General features: G+C 45.3%; 3 protein-coding genes across 4 annotated transcripts in view; all 3 read left to right on the forward strand.

Annotated features, from left to right (window-relative positions):
* The window catches only part of LOC109884118 (protein FAM214A), a 42717-nt gene extending 34310 nt beyond the window's left edge, over positions 1-8407 (forward strand). Inside the window, exons 6-12 of the mRNA XM_031831292.1 lie at positions 128-247; positions 550-638; positions 5235-5331; positions 5435-5593; positions 6591-6659; positions 7165-7376; positions 7536-8407. Coding sequence (XP_031687152.1) covers positions 128-247; positions 550-638; positions 5235-5331; positions 5435-5593; positions 6591-6659; positions 7165-7376; positions 7536-7689 — 900 coding nt within the window. The 3' untranslated portion in view covers positions 7690-8407. The remainder of the gene's footprint in view (positions 1-127; positions 248-549; positions 639-5234; positions 5332-5434; positions 5594-6590; positions 6660-7164; positions 7377-7535) is intronic.
* Positions 8408-9017: 610 nt separating this feature from the next.
* LOC109882426 (cAMP-regulated phosphoprotein 19) lies at positions 9018-15179 on the forward strand. 2 transcript variants are annotated; one of them, XM_031831293.1, is made up of 3 exons: positions 9018-9341; positions 12134-12256; positions 12397-15177. In XM_031831293.1, exons 1-3 carry the CDS (start codon positions 9282-9284, stop codon positions 12574-12576), a joined length of 363 nt encoding a protein of 120 aa, XP_031687153.1. In that variant the 5' UTR covers positions 9018-9281; the 3' UTR covers positions 12577-15177. The 2 variants fall into 2 exon arrangements, with proteins under 2 accessions (XP_031687153.1, XP_031687154.1); XM_031831294.1 differs by having other exon boundaries at positions 9144-9317; positions 12397-15179.
* Positions 15180-15791: 612 nt separating this feature from the next.
* myo5aa (myosin VAa) overlaps positions 15792-19034 on the forward strand; it is an 80136-nt gene continuing 76893 nt past the window's right edge. The window contains 1 exon segment of the mRNA XM_031831298.1: positions 15792-16034. Within this exon segment, the coding sequence (XP_031687158.1) occupies positions 15978-16034 (57 nt within the window). The 5' untranslated portion in view covers positions 15792-15977.

Genomic DNA, 19034 nt, shown 5'->3' on the forward strand with positions numbered 1-19034 from the left:
AAAATGATTAACAGTACAAAGAGATTTTGAGAAAGGATCTTTGACATAGTGTATTTGGCATTTGTCTAAAATGGTTGTTGAGAATTGCTGTATTAAAGCCAGTGTGTGTTTTTTTTCTTCCCCGTAGCGTTCTCCCTCGCCCCTGAGACCGTGTAACAGTCGGAGGAAACACAACCGTCACTCTCTGGACTCCACCCTCACCAAGGCCTTCCACCCCTGTACCGGCCTGCCCCTGCTCTCCAGCCCTGTAAGACACACACACACACACAGAAAGAGTGTGGAGCCACATGACTCATCTTCTCCTCAATAGTATGAATACTCTGACTAAACTCCTGTTGATGCTGACTAGGTTGTTCATAACAATGGAATCATTTTAAAGTTGTGTGTGTTTCATGTGGTGCTTGTTGTTGTTGTTGTTATTATTATTATTATTATATACTTGTGTGTGCTGTCATGCTATAGTGTTTAAATTGGGTGTTTTGATGTATATGTTGTCAATAAAGTTTTGTGTACAGTTGTATTATTAAATGTATGTTTTTTCTCTCTCAGGTTCCTCAGAGGAGAACTCAGACTGGTTACTTTGACCTGGACTCTTCTCTGACCAGCTGTAAAGGACTGCCCTGGACCGCAGGGAAGAGGTACTGATCTCTAACTCACACACACATCATACACACATTTAGACTGGGATATGTTCCGGGTAGCCCCAAACAACAACATTGACGTACGTATACGCTGACTCGGTGAGCGAGTTTATTAGCAAGTGCATCGGTGATGTTGTACCCACTGTGACTATTAAAACCTTCCCTAACCAGAAACCGTGGATTGATAGCAGCATTCGCACAAAACTAAAAGCGCGAACCACCGCTTTTAATCATGGCAAGACGACTGGAAACATGACCGAATACAAACAGTGTAGTTATTCCCTCTGCAAGGCAATCAAACAAACAAGCAAAGCGTCAGTACAGAGACAGTAGAGTAGCAATTCAACGGCTCAAACACAAGACGTATGTGGCAGGGTCTATAGTCAATCATGGATTACAAAAAGAAAACCAGCACCGTCGCGGACAACAACATCTTGTGCCCAGACAAATTAAACAACTTCTTTTCTCGCTTTGAGATCAATACATTGCCACTGACACGGCCCGCTACCAAAGCTCTCCTTCACCGTGGCCAACATGAGTAAAACATTGAAACGTGTTAACCCTCGCAAGGCTGCCGGCCCAGACGGCATCCTTAGCCACATCCACCGAGCATGCGCAGACCAGCTGGCTGGTGTGTTTACGGACATATTCAATCAATCCCTATCCCAGTCTGCTGTCCCCACATGCTTCAAGAGAGCCACCAGTGTTTCTGTTCCCAAGAAAGCTAAGGTAACTGAGCTAAACGACTATCGCCCCATAGCACTCACTTCTGTCATCATGAAGTGCTTTGAGAGACTAGTCAATGACCATATCACCTCCACCCTACCTAACACCCTAGACCCACTCCAATTTGCTTACCTCCCCAATAGGTCCACAGACGACGCAATCGCCTTCACACTGCACACTTCCCTATCCTATCTGGACAAGAGGAATACCTATGTAAGAATGCTGTTCATTGACTACAGCTCAGCATTCAACATCATAGTACCCTCCAAACTCGTCATTAAGCTCGAGACCTTGGGTCTCGACTAGAGGTCGACCGATTAATCGGAATGGCCGATTAATTAGGGTCGATTTCAAGTTTCCATAACAATCGGAAATCTGTATTTTTGGGTGCCGATTTTCGTTTTTATTTTTTATATATACCTTTATTTAACTAGGCAAGTCAGTTAAGAACACATTCTTATTTTCAATGACGGCCTAGGAACGGTGGGTTAACTGCCTCATTCAGGGGCAGAACGACATATTTTCACCTTGTCATCTCGGGGGATCCAATCTTGCAACCTTACAGTTAACTAGTCCAACGCAATAACGACCTGCCTCTCTCTCATGGCACTCCACAAGGAGACTGCCTGTTACGCGAATGCAGTAAGCCAAGGTAAGTTGCTAGCTAGCATTAAACTTATCTTATAAAAAACAATCAATCATAATCACTAGTTAACTACACATGGTTGATGATATTACTAGATATTATCTAGCGTGTCCTGCGTTGCATATAATCTGACTGAGCATACAAGTATCTGACTGAGTGGTGGTAGGCAGAAGCAGGCGTGTAAACATTCATTCAAACAGCACTTTCGTGCGTTTTGTCAGCAGCCCTTCGTTGTGCGTCAAACATTGCACTGTTTATGACTTCAAGCCTATCAACTCCCGAGATGAGGCTGGTGTAACCGAAGTGAAATGGCTAGCTAGTTAGCGCGCGCTAATAGTGTTTCAAACGTCACTTGCTCTGAGCCTTCTAGTAGTTGTTCCCCTTGCTCTGCATGGGTAACGCTGCTTCAATGGTGGCTGTTGTCGTTATGTTGCTGGTTCGAGCCCAGGGAGGAGCGAGGAGAGGGACGGAAGCTATACTGTTACACTGGCAATACAAAAGTGCCTATAAGAACATCCAATAGTCAAAGGTTAATGAAATACAAATGGTATAGAGGGAAATAGTCCTATAATTCCTATAATAACTACAACCTAAAACTTCTTACCTGGGAATATTGAAGACTCATGTTAAAAGGAACCACCAGCCTTCATATGTTCTGAGCAAGGAACTGAAACGTTAGCTTTCTTACATAGCACATATTGCACTTTTACTTTCTTCTCTTTGTTTTTTCATTATTTAAACCAAATTGAACATGTTTCATTATTTACTTGAGGCTAAATTGATTTTATTTATGTATTATATTAAGTTAAAATAAGTGTTCATTCAGTATTGTTGTAATGTCATTATTACAAAGCAAATTTAAAAAACCAGCCGATTAATCGGTATCTGTTTTTTTGGTCCTCCAATAATCGTATCGGTGTTGAAAAATCATAATCGGTCGACCTCTAGTCTCGACCCCGCCCTGTGCAACTGGGTCCTGGACTTTCCGACGGGCTGCCCCCAGGTGGTGAGGGTAGGTAACAACATCTCCACCCCGCTGATCCTCAACACTGGGGCCCCACGAGGGTGCATTCTCAGCCCTCTCCGGTACTCCCTGTTCACCCATGACTGCATGGCCATGCACGCCTCCAACTCAATCATCAAGTTTGCAGACGACACTACAGTGGTAGGCTTGATTACTAACAACAACGAGACGGCCTACAGAGAGGTGGTGAGGGCCCTCGGAGTGTGGTGTCAGGAAAATAACCTCACACTCAATGTCAACAAAACAAAGGAGATGATCGTGGACTTCAGGAAACAGCAGAGGGAGCACCTCCACATCGAAGGGACAGTAGTGGAGAATGTGGAAAGTTTTAAGTTCCTTGGCGTACACATCACAGACTAACTGAAATGGTCCAGCCACACAAGACAGCGTGGTGAAGGAGGTGCAACAGCGCCTATTCAACCTCAGGAGGTTAAAAAAATGTTGGCTTGTCACCTAAAACATTCACAAACTTTTACAGATGCACAATCGAGAGCATCCTGCTGCTGCTCCAGTTTCAACTGTTCTGCCTTATTATTATTCGACCATGCTGGTCATTTATGAACATTTGAACATCTTGGCCATGTTCTGTTATAATCTCCACCCGGCACAGCCAGAAGAGGACTGGCCACCCCACATAGCCTGGTTCCTCTCTAGGTTTCTTCCTAGGTATTGGCCTTTCTAGGGAGTTTTTCCTAGCCACCGTGCTTCTACACCTGCATTGCTTGCTGTTTGGGGTTTTAGGCTGGGTTTCTGTACAGCACTTTGAGATATCAGCTGATGTACGAAGGGCTATATAAATAAATTTGATTTGATTTGATCCTGTCAGGCTGTATCACCGCCTGGTATGGTAACTGCAGAGGGTAGTGCGGTCTGCACAACGCATCACCGGGAGCAAACTACCTGCCCTCCAGGACACCTAAAGCACCCAATTTCACAGGAAGGACAAAAAGATCATCAAGAACATAAACCACCCGAGCCACGGCCTGTTCACCCCGCTATCATCCAGAAGGCGAGGTCAATACAGGTGCATCAAAGTTGGGACCGAGAGACTGAAAAACAGCTTCTATCTCAAGGCCATCAGACTGTTAAACAGCCACCATTAACATAGAGATGCTGCTGTCAACATACAGACTCAAATCTCTGGCCACTTTAATAAATGGATTTAATAAAGTTATCATTAGTCACTTTAAATAACACAATTTTGATCATGTTTACATATCCTACATTACTCATCTTATATGTATACTGTATTTTATACCATCTACTGCATCTTGCCTATGCTGCACGGCCATCGCTCATCCATATATTTATATGTACATATATTCCATCCCTTTACATTTGTGTGTATAAGGTAGTCGCTGGGAATTTGTTAGATTACTTGATAGATATTACTGCACTGTCAGAACTAGAAGCACAAGCATTTCGCTACACTCACATTAACATCTGCTAACCATGTGTATGTGACCAATACAGTCTGATTTGATTTAGACTCATCATGTACACACCATATAGATCCATGGTCAGCTTTAGGTCCTTAATAACCTTGTCCTCAAACTCAATTGCTACCACTTAGAGGTTCAATAGAGAGCAAGCCGACTGGTAGGTGAGATTATGTTCTTACGAGACATCAGTGTTCAGTCAGTCCAAGCCTGTACTGTACTGTAGCCCTGTCCTGTCGTCAAACACTGGCACCTGCTGTTCTGGTGGCTGTATTGCTAGTACTGTTGCTACTGGCCTGACACTGAGGCTCAACTCAAAATGGCAGCTGTACACAGCTCTACAGTCAGAGGCTCTGCTCTGATCTGGCCGCTGGGTTACTGTGTGGATTAGGGATTAGAGGTCCGTTTGACCGGGGATGATGCTTCTACATACATAGCTGATTAAGGTTTGATAGTGTTTGAATATACAGTATTAGTCATGTTGAATCATAAATTCAGATTTAGACTGCATGACAGCAATCCATGCTTGGGTTTAGCTTTCCTGGCACTGTTTCCAAATAGTAATATTTTAGCATTTGTGGCACAAATCCCATTCAAGTCATGGGACTGATATTAGCATATTTCGTGTATGTCCAAATCATCCGAGGGTTGCAGGGTCTGCAAGCCATCTCTAATTCTCATGATTCAACAAATGAATCAATCGACCAATGTGTGTGTGAACCCGTTTTTAACCCTCTACTGTGTGTTCTGCTGTGAAGAGTGTGTGTGAAGAGAGTGGAGGAGTCAGAAGAACCTCAGCCGCTGTTCAGTGCCAGTGCTCCACCTGCCAGCCTCAGTCTACTGGGCAACTTTGAGGTACCTCACACTCACTCACTCACTCACTCACTCACTCACTCACTCACTCACTCACGTCACATAAGTGTACATGCATTGTACCTAAAGCATGTGTGTGTTACAGGAGTGTGTGTTGAACTACCGCCTGGAGCCGTTGGGGTCGGTGGAGGGTTTCACGGCCGAGGTGGGTGCTTCCGGAACCTTCTGCCCCAGTCACATGACCTTCCCCGTTGACGTTTCCTTCTACAGCGTCTCTGACGACAACGCACCCTCGCCATACATGGTGAGACACACCTACAGTACATACACAGACATATTATATATATCCCCCACACACTTTATATACCCTGAACAAAAATATAAATGCAACAATTTCAAAGATTTTACTGAGCTACAGTTCATATAAGGTAATCAGTCAATTGAAATAAATGAATTAGGCCCTACACTATGGTTTTCACATGACTGAAAAAGCAGTCAGTATCTGGTGTGACCACCATTTGCCTCATGCAGCGCGGCACATCTTCACATAGAGTTGATCAGGCTGTTGATTGTGGCCTGTGGAATGTTGTCCCACTCCTCTACAATGGTTGTGCAAAGTTGCTGGATATTGCCGGGAACTGGAACACGCTTTTGTACACGTTGATCCAGAGCATCCCAAACGTTGTCGGTCGCTTATGCCTGTCCATACCATAACCCCACCACCACGGGGCACACTGTTCACAACATTGACATCAGCAAACCGCTCACCTACACAACACCATACACATAGTCTGTGGTTGTGAGGCCGGTTGGACTTACTGCCAAATTCTCTAAAATGACGTTGGAGGAGGCTTATGGGAGAGAAATTCATTTTTAATTCTCTGGCAGCAGCTCTGGTGGACATTCCTGCAGTCAGACATCTGTGGCATTGTGTTGTGTGACAAAACTGCACATTTTTCAGTGGCCTTTTATTGTCCCCAGCACAAGGTCCACCTGTGTAATCATGCTTTTTAATCAGCTTCTTGACATGCCACACGTCAGGTAAATGGATTATCATGGAAAAGGAGAAATGCTCACTAACAGGGATGTACACAAATTTGTACGCAAGATTTGAGAGAAATTAGCTTTCTGTGTCTGGAAAATTTCTGAAATATTTTATTTCAGCTCATGGAACATGGGGTAAAACACTTTACATGTGGTGTTTTATATTTCTGTTATATATATATATATGCACACACTTACTGCTCACAGTGCAGATCAATATTAATAGTGTGTGTTTTTTTATGTTGTTTTTGCTACAGGGAGTCATCAACCTGGAGACTCTGGGTAAACGGGGCTACCGTGTCCCTCCATCAGGAACCATTCAAGTGGTGAGGACAGATTTTCACTCTGTGGATTATACACATTGAAGACTTTTGTTTAAATGTGTGTGCATGCGTGTCACTGTTGCTGACATAATAACTCAGAGAGAGAACAAAGGAAAGATGGGCCAGCTCCTGTTCCAGCAGAGAGTTAGGAGAGGGAGACCTTAAGTGGGGACAGAGAGAAATACACTACTGTAGTGTGTTAACCCCTTCTCTTTTCCTCTCTTCCGCCCACTTTCTCTCTCTCTCTCTCTCTCTCTCCCTCTCTCTCTCTCTCTCTCTCCTGCCCTCTCTCTCTCTCTCTCTCTCTCTCCTGCCCTCTCTCTCTCTCTCTTGCCCTCTCTCCCGCCCACTTTCTCTCTCTCTCTCTCTCCTGCCCTCTCTCTCTCTCTCTCTCTCCCTCTCTCTCTCTCCTGCCCTCTCTCTCTCTCTCTCTCTCTCTCTCCTGCCCTCTCTCTCTCTCTCCCTCTCTCTCTCTCGCCCTCTCTCTCGCTCTCCCCCCCTCCCCCAGACCTTATTTAACCCCAATAAGACGGTGGTGAAGATGTTTGTGGTGGTGTATGACCTGAGAGCCATGCCTGCTGGCCACCAGACCTTCCTCCGTCAGAGGACCTTTTCTGTCCCCGTTCGACGGGACAGCACACACTCACACACACCCGGCAGCAGCAGGAAAGCCCTCTCCCTCGGCCAGGAACGCATCCTGCGCTACCTCATTCACCTGAGGTAAGAAAGACGCCTGGCTCATCTGACCTGTCAATCACATCTCACCTGTCAGTCAAATAAATGACATGTTAGTCAAGACTGGACAGAAGACCAAACTGAACAGGAAAACATTGTACTGGCACTAATCTAGCTCTTTCTTCACACCTCCCCCCAATCCAGGTTCCAGACCTCCAGGTCAGGTAAAGTGTACCTCCACAGGGATATCAGACTGCTATTCAGTAGGAAGTCTATGGAGGTAGACAGTGGAGCGGCCTACGAACTCAAGTCCTACACAGAGTCCCCAGCTGACCCAGCCTTCTCCCCGCGCTGCTGACACACACACACACTCACCTCCATCTGCACTGACACACACACACACACACACACACACACACTCCTCTATCTGCACTGACGCACACACTCCTCTAACTACACTGACAGATACACACACACCCACAGAGCTGTCAGAGCTGGGCTCAGAGCGTTCTCGTGTGGAACAGTCCAGACAGGCTTCGTCCCAGATACCTAAGGCCTGGAGATTTTGCTGACCATCTGACCATGAACAACTCCTGGCCCTACAGAACCCTGCTGTTTTCTGTGACGCTCAAACACGTATTTATACATGTAGAAAATGTATTAAAGACGTGCTAAAACACACATCAAAAACACGTTAGCGACCATGGACCACTGACTGACCAGAACAAGCAATCAAGAGACTGAGAAAATTACAAGACGACATTGAAAAAGCGCACTGTGTATTTCCACGACTGGAAATCAAAAGGAGTAATATTCTGGGTTTTTTGTACTGTTACAAAAACAAATCTTTAAAGTGTTGCAATAGAGAGTAACATGTAGCTTTAGTGTTTACATCATTTTCTTTGTTTACCGTCAGTTATTTAATATTTAAATGAATATTTCAGTTACTGCTTATGTGACATCTATCATCCTCAGCATTATGATCTAGTGCAAAACTCTGTAAATCATAATGTGTATTTTTGACATGAACTCAGATCTGAAAATATATCTATATCTTAAAGCAATCTTGAAAGCTGCATTGTGTCTGTGTGTCTTTTATTTTGAGTGTTTTGGACAACTGAGGTCCATGTCATGTCGACTGATGTAAAACATATCATGTCCAAAGATGATATGAAAATGAGTCAGTATTTCTACAGTGGTATAAAATGACTGTTTAAGTCCTCATTGGTCATAGCAGGTTTGTCCTGGGGTCAGATGTACATGATAAAGTGGCCTGTGGAGAAGACAAAGAATACACACTGAGGAGCCACATTCAAATCCTTGTCAATTAAATAACACTTTTGTTCTGTCTGCAAATCACTAATATATGTAACCTGACCCTTCTTTCTTAGTGTAGGCCTACTGCTGCAGGCTTCAACTGCCAAGATGTCATGGCACAGGTGGTGGCCACGCTCCATAACCACAGAGTCACTGGTTCAGCTCTGGCAGTTCCCCCACAATCACTGGCCTTCAATATAACCTATGGATCATGGTCCATCAAAGGAAGAGTGTGTATAATTTAGCTTCTTTCATGACATTGGACTTGATGACCAAAGCCTTCTGATGCAGTCCATTATCATTTACCATCATGCAATATACTGGGAAACACCACTTCAAATTTGATGTCAATTTTTTTTGTTGTAGTGAATGTCGGTTGCATGAATTAAGTCGAGTAAAGTTGATGCTCAACAAAAGGCTCTACATTTGTTTTGCTCAAATATCAAGCGACAGTTTTTAGAGGAAGATGGATGAGCGCACCTCTGCTAAAGAATGACGTCAGATCGGGCAGACATATTTGTGCGGGCTGATAGTTAACGGTCGGACGGATTCGTATGGGGAGAGGAAGCCAGGGCAAGGATTTAGTTCAGATTGTTACTTCTCGACTTTGCCAGGGATCGAGGTTACACTGAAATGTCGGAGGAAATTGAGGGGACAAAGACGACGGAGGAGACGGTGGTGAATGACCAGAATGTACGTTTATTTGCCTTAAACACAACCACTTGCTAACCAACGACCGTCAAGCTGCACTGCAATGCACACTATCATATGATATGGCAGGTTTTTAGCTAACGTTAGCTACTGTAACGTCGTTAGCGTTAATCCTTTCTAACTAGCAAACCTTGATTATCAACAACATCAGTTTGCTTAATAAATGCCAAGTGGTATCTAATCAAGCTGTTTTCCATAACTATTTGCAGTCGTAGCTAGCAGGGATTTTCTATATTAAGCAAACGTTAACTAAAGTCGGATTTCATCTAGCTAACGCGGTAGCTAGCTTCGACAGTTAACGTTAGCTGCCCACAATGCTAACGTTAACTAATCAAGTCATGATTATTTGTTAAGTACAAGCAGAACAAATACCCCAATTGTTGTTTTTCCTGAAGTAATAACCAACGTTAGTTAATTGACTTGCTTGTTGGATATTGACCTAACGAATTAACGTTAAATATGTCGGTTTGTGTCTATTTTAGCAGCTTGCTAACAAACATCATTGGCACATTAGCCAGCTGGTTTTAACCACATTAACCAACAAGTGATATAACTTACTGCCTACCATCATCAAAGCCACCTAACGTTAGCGAAGTTATGTTGCTTTCAGTGGCTTGACTACTGTTGTCTACTCTAAAGAAGGCAGTCTGGCTGTCTGTCAACAGTGACTCGCCCCTCGCTGTACAGTAGGCCAGTGTTTGTTTTGTCCTTAGCTAGGTAGCTAACTAGCTAAACTCAGCAAAAAAAAGAAATGTCCTCTCACTGTCAACTGCGTTTATTTTCAGCAAACTTAACGTGTTGATATTTGTATGAACATATCAAGATTCAACAACTGATACATAAACTGAACAAGATCCACAGGCATGTGACTAACAGAAATTTAATCATGTGTCCCTGAACAAAGGGGGAGGGGGGGGGGGGTCAAAAGTTACAGTCAGTATCTGGTGTGGCCACCAGCTGCATTAAGTACTGCAGTGCATCTCCTCCTCATGGACTGCACCAGATTTGCCAGTTCTTGCTGTGAGATGTTACCCCACTCTTCCACCAAGGCACCTGCAAGTTCCTGGACATTTCTGGGGGGGAATGGCCCTCACCCTCTGATCCAACAGGTCCCAGACTTGCTCAATGGGATTGAGATCCGGGCTCTTCGCTGGCCATGGCAGAACACTGATATTCATGTCTTGAAGGAAACCACGCACAGAACGAGCAGTATGGCTGGTGGTATTGTCATGCTGGAGGGTCATTTCAGGATGAGCCTGCAGGAAGGGTACCACATGAGGGAGGAGGATGTCTTCCCTGTAACGCACAGCGTTGAGATTGCCTGCAATGACGACAAGCTCAGTCCGATGATGCTGTGACACACCGCCCCAGACCATGACGGACCCTCCACATCGATCCCTCGCCAGAGTACAGGCCTCAGTGTAATGCTCAGTCCTTCAATGATAAACCCAAATCTGACCATCGCTCCTGGTGAGACGAAACCGCGACTCGTCAGTGAAGAGCACTTTTTGCCAGTCCTGCGACAGTGGGTTTGTGACCATAGGTGACGTTGTTGGCTACAAGTCTAGCATCTCTCAGCGTACTGTGGACAGTCTGATCACTGATGGAGGGGTTGTGCATTCCTGGTGTAACTCAGGCAGTTGTTGTTGCCATCCTGTACCTGTCCCGCAGGTGTGGTGATCAACTGTACCGATCCTGTGCAGGTGTTACACGTGGTCTGCCACTGTGAGGACGATCAGCTGTCCGTCCTGTCTCCCTGTAGCGCTGTCTTAGGTGTCTCCGAGTATGGACATGGCAATTTATTGCCCTGGCCACATCTGCAGTCCTCATGCCTCCTTGTAGCATGCCTAAGGTACATTCACGCAGATGAGCAGGGACCCTGGGCATCTTTCTTTTGGTGTTTTTCAGAGTCCGTAGAAAGGCCTCTTTTTAGTGTCCTAAGTTTTCATAACTGTGACCTTAATTGCCTACCGTCTGTAAGCTGTTATTGTCTTAATGATCGTTCCACAGCTCCATGTCCATTAATTGTTTATGGTTTATTGAACAAGCATGGGAAATGGTGTTTAAACCCTTTTATAATGAAGATCTGTGAAGTTATTTGGATTTTTATGAATTATCTTTGAAAGACAGGGTCCTGAAAAAGGGACGTTTCTTTTTTTTGCAGAGTTTGTCGATTAGATGACAACCTGACATCTCTGTGACAATATCTGTGAGAACATTAGGAACAACTTACAAAAATTGAGTCGCACCCCCTTTTTGCCCTCAGAACAGCCTCAATTCGTTGGGGCATGGACTCTACAAGGTGTGGAAAGCATTCCACAGGGATGGTGGCCCATGTTGACTCCAATGCTTCCCACAGTTGTCAAGTTGGCTGGATGTCCTTTGTGTGGTGGACCATTCTTAATTCACATGGGCAAACAGTTGAGCGTGAAAACCCAGCAGCGTTGCAGTTTTTAGCACAATTTAACCAGGCGCTCTAGACTAGAGCGTCCATAGGGTCTGTGCAGCAGGCTGAAAGCTTGACTTCCCTACCAGTAGTAACAGCCCTGCTCCCTCTGCATGTGTTGTCCATGTGGGTGGCATATGTGTTGTGCAGGGATTTTCAGGAGCTGATGTGACAGACCACAGTGTGTTTGCTTAGCATAGCTTTGGGTACGCTGTCTGTACAACGGCTCGAACCCTGGGCACAATGCCTCGCAAATACGTGACCGCCCGCTTGACAATGCCTTTAGCCAGCTGCGCCACAGAAAAGCTTTCAATTGTTTGTGTTTCAGGAGATGGACGACAAGGTGACCAGTCCAGAGAAGGTTGAGGAGGCCAAGTTGAAGGCTCGCTACCCAAACCTGGGGCACAAACCTGGAGGCTCCGACCTGCTACGCAAACGCCTGACCAAGGGGGTGAGTCCACAGCCCTACCTACTGCCCTACCTTCTCTCCTATCTCCACAAGCCCACAGTTGTCTCTCTCTCAGCATCAATTAGACTATGTATTTAAAAGATGTTACAGCTTGTTGTAAGTTTAACATTCTCTCTCTGCAGCAAAAGTATTTTGACTCTGGGGACTACAACATGGCCAAGGCCAAGGTGAAGAACAAGCAGCTTCCTGCAGCTACGTCAGAGAAGAGCGGAGGAGGAGAGATCACAGGAGACCATATCCCCACACCTCAGGACCTGCCTCAGAGGAAACCTTCCCTGGTGGCCAGCAAACTGGCCGGCTGATACACACACTGTCCTGTCTCTAACCCTGTCAATACTCCTAACAATCACCCTGCTACACCTGTTCCTGTCTCACTACCTCTCCCCCATCTACTTATGCCCCAGCCCCAGAGAGACCCTTCCCTGGTGGCCAGCAAACTGGCACACACCTCTAACCGCCTGTCCCTGGTTCTGTCCCTCATCCTCTTCACCCAGTCCTCTCTGCTTCCCCTCACCTTCCACTCTGTTATGGCTCCCTCTTCTTCCTGCTCTTCCTCCCCTCTTCTGGTTTATTTTCTATTCTCATGTAAAAATACACTGAAAGCAAGGATGAGGATGTGTAGAAGGGAGAGAATGAGGACTGGGATGACTCTACTACAGGAGGAGACTTTAAAGATGACCACAACTCTGTGTCCCAGATGACACCCTATCCCCTATATAGCCCTGTGGGCCCTGGTCAAAAGTACATTGTACATAACATTAGGAACACCATTCCTAATATTGAGTTGCACCCCCTTTTGCCCTCAGAACAGCCTCAATTTGTTGGGGCATGGACTCTACAAGGTGTCAAAAGCGTTCCACAGGGATGCTGGCTCATGTTGACTCCAATGCTTCTCACAGTTGTCAAGTTGGCTGGATATCTTTTGGGTGGTGAACCATTATTGAGACACACAGGAAACTGTTGAACGTGACAAATCCAGCAGTGTTGCAGTTCTTGACGCCCTCAAACTGGCACCTACTACCATATCCCGATCAAAGGCACCTAAATCTGTCACCCTCTGAATGGCACACATACACAATCTGTCTCAAGGCTCCACAATCCTTCTTTAACCGGTCTCTAATCATTCATCTATACTGATTTGAATTGGATTTAACAAGTGACATCAATAAGGAATCATAGCATTCACCTGATCAGTCTATCATGGAAAGAGCAGGTGTTCATAATGTTTTGTACACTTGTGTATTTACGGAATAGGGTGCCATTTTGGATGCACACCTGGAGAGTCTGTAACATAGGAGGGAGGGGGGCCCAGACTGGAGCCACAGATAGTCTGAAATGGCACACTATTCCCTATGCAGTACACTACTATCAACCAGTGCCCTATGTGGCTGCCCTTTGAGCATCTGGCCCAAAACGGTTAAACTACATAGGGCATAGTGATCCATTTGGGACAGACAGACGGTCTCTGGTCTAGAGGATTGAATGTCGTCTCCAGTCCTGTTAGCTGATTGTGTAAATATTTCTAGTTGTGTTGGAGAGGAGTGAGGCTGAAGTCAGCCTTTTAGAATGTTTTAACGTAGAATATTATGATTTACCAAACACGTTGGTGTTATGTCGTCATCTAAATTATGCTCTAATGTGCTTGAGTGATTGAATATAACCTTGATAATGACTGACCAGAACCTCTCACTGCTGCTGTTCTGTTTTAAAGGCTACATTTTTGTCACAAATGGCAACCTATTCATTACATAGTGCACCACTTTTAAACAGGGTCCAAGGGGCTCTGGTGGTGAGAAGTAGTGCATTTTATAGGGAATCTCCAATCATACCCTTCTTTCTGTGTAGTGCACTACATTACACCCACTGCCACATAGGACTCACTGCCACATAGGACAAAAGTAGTGCACTATTGGCGAGTTTCCAATGAGGATTTGCCCCAGTGTTTTACCAAAATACTCCGACTTTTCTGTTTCTGTCTACCCGGGTCGGCACCCGTGTCTCACTGGGCCATGGCTCCAGTGGACCTGTTCTGACTTGGAGCCCAGCCCAGCCCATGGCTAACTATGAACTTTAACACCTTCTCACAAAGCTACTGTCAAGAATGATGTGGAGGTTGTTGATTCTGCCTTCCCCAAGTCTTTAGCATCAACCTCCTGATAACACTAGAGCTTTACATTAAAACACTGATGACCCACTAGTATGAGTAAGTCTCAATGGAAAAGCACCAACATGTATGGCCCCATAAAACCTCCTGACCAGGAAAAACTCTTGACCCTATTTGTAACCTGGTTTCAGACCGGAGGGAGGGGTAAATGTCACAGGTTTTTGGTGGCCCCTTTAATTGTGGAGGATGTGCTCGTGGTAATGGCTGGAGTGGAATGGTATCAAACACATGGTTTTCATGTGTTTGATACCATTCCCTTGACTCTGTTCCATCCATTATGAGCCGTCCTCCCCTCAGCAGCCTCCAGTGGTGAATGTAGATGTAACAGCTGGATGATGTGACCGGGATGCTAAAGACATCTTCATTTAGCTCCAAATGTTTTGGCCTCACACACACTCATTCATCTCTCACACACAGACACACTCCTCTACACCCCAACTCTCTCACATATACACACTCACTCCCACTCTTCTTCTTTCTCTCACACACACACTCTCCCTCATACACACCTACCCCCTTTGGCCAACATATCTTTACAGATCTCAGTCACACCCTATTCCCTATATAGTGCTCTACTGTATATATGCACAGGCCAATCCACTAGTGGGGGTGTGGTCATCAAGGGTCTGAAGCTGAAGGACGGAATAATAAGGTGTGTGTAAATGACTGCCCCCATCCACAACCCCCCCTGTCACTTTGTGCCATTTTGTTTTGTAAATAAAATAGTTTTGCACAAATGGCTGTTGGGTGTTTGATGACTGACTCCATGCATTGACAGATCATACAATCATCTATGAAGGATTGTATACAGAGGAATTCTGTATGAAAATGTAGAGGCCAGTTAGTATTAGATGAGGGATAACACCAGCAGAGCTGAAGCACCAAGATAAATCTTGATCAAAATGTATATAAATAATCTGGATTTATCTCCCACTTAAAACACACAAGCTCTGGCCGAAGACCGACAGACCCTAGTGGAAGAAGATTGTTGCAGTTTTATGTCCCATTAGGGACGAAGAGGGCTAAATTATCAGGCCTATGGCACATGGCAACCAGGGCTGTATTCATTAGTCGGATTCTGTTGCAAAACGTTTAGTCTTGCAATCCAAACGGAAAACGTTTGGCATCGAACATGAGTTTCTGTTCAACAAATTCAGGTAGGTTCCTCCCCGTTTCGTTCTGTTTGCTTCCGTTTGGCTCATATAGTAAACAGACTAAACGTTTTGCAAAGGAATCTGACTATCTGACAAGCAGGCTTCTAACCAGCAGAACTAAAGCGATGTCGCCTCTTGGCCACAGCGGAGCGCTGTTTAGCCATGTTTCCAAGCCCATGGCAACAGTTTTACTGAATCATTTTATCCATCATCAATTCCCACAATGCTCCGAGAGATGCCAAAATATTGAGGTTTTCTAGGTATGATGGCGCTAGGTGTTGTACACTAAAAAGAGAGTAACCTAAAACCTGGAGGGACTTTTATTAACTGCGAGGAAAAAACGGAGCGGCGAACTACTGATGTTCAAATCTAGCTGCTGAGATTCATGGAAAAAGGACACGACAGCTCCACCAGTATGGCAGCGTCAGAGCTGTACACAAAGGTAATAGAACCAACGTAATCGGTATTTGCTTTGCCTTGTGCGTTTATAGCGTTTCTGCGGCGCTTTCTTTAATGAGAACAAAGCAAAGAGCTTGTTTGTAATCATTCATTCGTTGATGGCGGGAATGAATGAAGAGCGAAGTCTTTCAACCAAACATCGAGATTGACAGGTCACAAAGCCTCGAACAACGCACAGGAGGTGATTTTCAAACCAGTGCGTGGTTTTTTGAACCTATGACAAGTGTTTGAAGCAGGGTCCGACAGCAATACACTGTACATATAGGTTGACATGCAGTAGCCTATGACTGAGTGAAGGCGCCTTCTATATTTAGCTCTCTGCTGGGTTAAAATGGGTGCAGCAGAAGCAGCTCAGCTGACAAAGCGCGGAGGCTATGGGTTCTGCGATTCGGTCTCTGTCTCTGCCTTTCATAGCCCCCCGCTCAGAATGACCGTCAATTTAAATGTTTTATTATTCGGCTTAATGTCAGGTCGGGGTTGATGCACTTTTAAAAATACGATTTTTATTTGAGTATACATTTAGTATCGCACTGGCAACGATGGAGAATGGTGTTTTTTGACCTACATAAATCATGTTATTTTGTCAACCTGCACAGTGATGTTTGTTATTGTGTTTTATAAATGCTGTTTATTTGATCTCGAGACTGGGATTCGGTTTGGGTACGGAGGAGAGAAGAATGATGCTGATACCAGTGGTGACGTCACGGGCCCCGCTTACGTCACCGCGATTTGTTTTGAGATTTTTGTCCCCCTTTTGGCATCCATGACCATGTTCAGTATGCAAACGTAGATAGAAATATCACAAATAGAGCTGACGTTATTCCGTATTCTACAAGTCAGCCATGCACGTTTGTTTTACATCGGATATTTCTATCTGAAAGTTCTAAACTTTGCATCCAGCTGAACGAAGGTTACTTATGTAACCACGGTTATGTGAACTATATGGATCACTCCAATATATTGGTATCACTCCGCGGTGGAGGGATTCATCCGAGGTGAGGATTTACAGATTTACTCCTGTGTACACCTGTGTCATGGCTGGGGTCCGCCCCTATATATAGTCCCCATGGCCGCTACACACGTTCTCTACATCATTTATGAGGCGCCTCTAGCACCATAGAGGATTTGAGTGATCCATGTAGCTCACATAACTGTGGTTACATACGTAACCTTCGTTATGTTTCACTATATTGGATCACTCCAATATATTGGTATACCCGTACCAGATTAGTCGGTGCTAGAGGGACCTGGCCAGCCAGCGGCAAAATCCCAGCGCGGGACCGAAACACAGGGGCCGTCAATGTGGAGGGGGGTCCCGGCACAGTCCCCGAACGGGGAGGTGATGCCCAGGACCGCTGAACCAACTGTAGAGGGAGGTGCCACATTTACCCGATAGTACCTAGCAAAGGTGCAAGAGGAAGCCCAGCTGGGTGCAGCACAGATATCAGCGAGGGGCCCTCCTCTCAGTAGAGCCCAGGACGCAGCCACACCTCGTGTTGAATGTGCCACCACAGATCCCAGCACTGGCCTGCCAGCCAGGCGGTATGTTGTCGTAATCGTGTCCATGATTCAGTGAGACAAAGAGCTGGTCTGTTGTTCTCACAGGGCACAGCATGCCGGAGGGAGGTCCAGACATAAGGAGACAGGATAAAAAGGGATGTTCACATGCCTGTCTTACAGAACCTTCGGGAGGAATGAAGGGCTGGGGTGGAGAGGGTCCATCCGGTAGCACTCAGAACTTACCGAAAGAGCATGGAGCTCACCCACCCTCTTCATGGAAGTAATCGGTACCAAGAAAACCACCTTCATAGAGAGGTGTTTCAGGGAGGCAGACTCCAACTGTTCGAAAGGTGGCTTTGCCAAAGTTGCCAAGACCACATCTAGATCCCAGCTTGCTGTTGAGCGGGTCCTAGCTGGACTCAGGCAACGAACCCCCTTCATAAACCTGGAGACCAAGGGATGGCGCCCCACTGGCTTGTCCATCCACCCCGCATGACAGGCAGATATAGTGGCCAAATACCCTCTGTGTGGAGGCCGCCAAGCCCTCATCCAAGCGAGACTGCATGTATTGGAAGACATACTGCACCCCGCATGATACCAGTGCACCAAGAGCAGGACAACCGCCAGCGCAACTGGTATGCCGTGGTTATAACCAGCGCCCTTGCGCTCTGCATGGTGTTCATTACACTCTCCTGTAGTCCTAACATAGACCATTGGTGCCGTTCAGTGGCCAAGCCCACAGACTGAGGCGGTGTGGCCTCGGATGTCACAGAGTCCCCCCAACCTGAGACAGCAGGTCCGGTCTCAGGGAAAGTTGCCAAGGTGTCCCAGACAACAGGGACAGGAGAAGGCCTTTGTCGATGTGTTCCTGGTTTGAGCCCAGGTAGGAGCGAGGAGAGGGATGGAAGCTATACTGTTACACTGGCAATACTGAAGTGCCTATAAGAACATCCAATAGTCAAAGGTTAATGAAATACAAAGGGTATAGAGAGAAATAGTCCTATAATTCCTATAATAACTACAACCTAAAACTTCTTACCTGGGAATATTGAAAACTCATGTTAAAAGGAACCACCAGCTTTCATATGTTCTCATGTTCTGAGCAAGGAACTTAAACGTTAGCTTTCTTACATGGCACATATTGCACTTTTACTTTCTTCTCCAACACTTTTTGTTTTTGCATTACTTAAACCAAATTGAACATGTTTCATTATTTATTTGAGGCTAAATTGATTTTATTGATGTATTATTAAGTTAAAATAAGTGTTCATTCATTATTGTTGTAATTGTCATTATTACAAATACAGTTTTATTTTATTTTAAATTGGCCGATTTAAAAAAATTATATTTCACCTTTTATTTAACCAGGTAGGCCAGTTGAGAATAAGTTCTCATTTACAACTGCGACCTGGCCAAGATAAAGCAAAGCAGTGCGACATAAACACCACAGTTACACATGGAATAAACAAACGTACAGTCAGTA

This window comes from Oncorhynchus kisutch, linkage group LG8 (genome assembly GCF_002021735.2).
Source record: "Oncorhynchus kisutch isolate 150728-3 linkage group LG8, Okis_V2, whole genome shotgun sequence".
Lineage (NCBI taxonomy): Eukaryota > Metazoa > Chordata > Actinopteri > Salmoniformes > Salmonidae > Oncorhynchus > Oncorhynchus kisutch.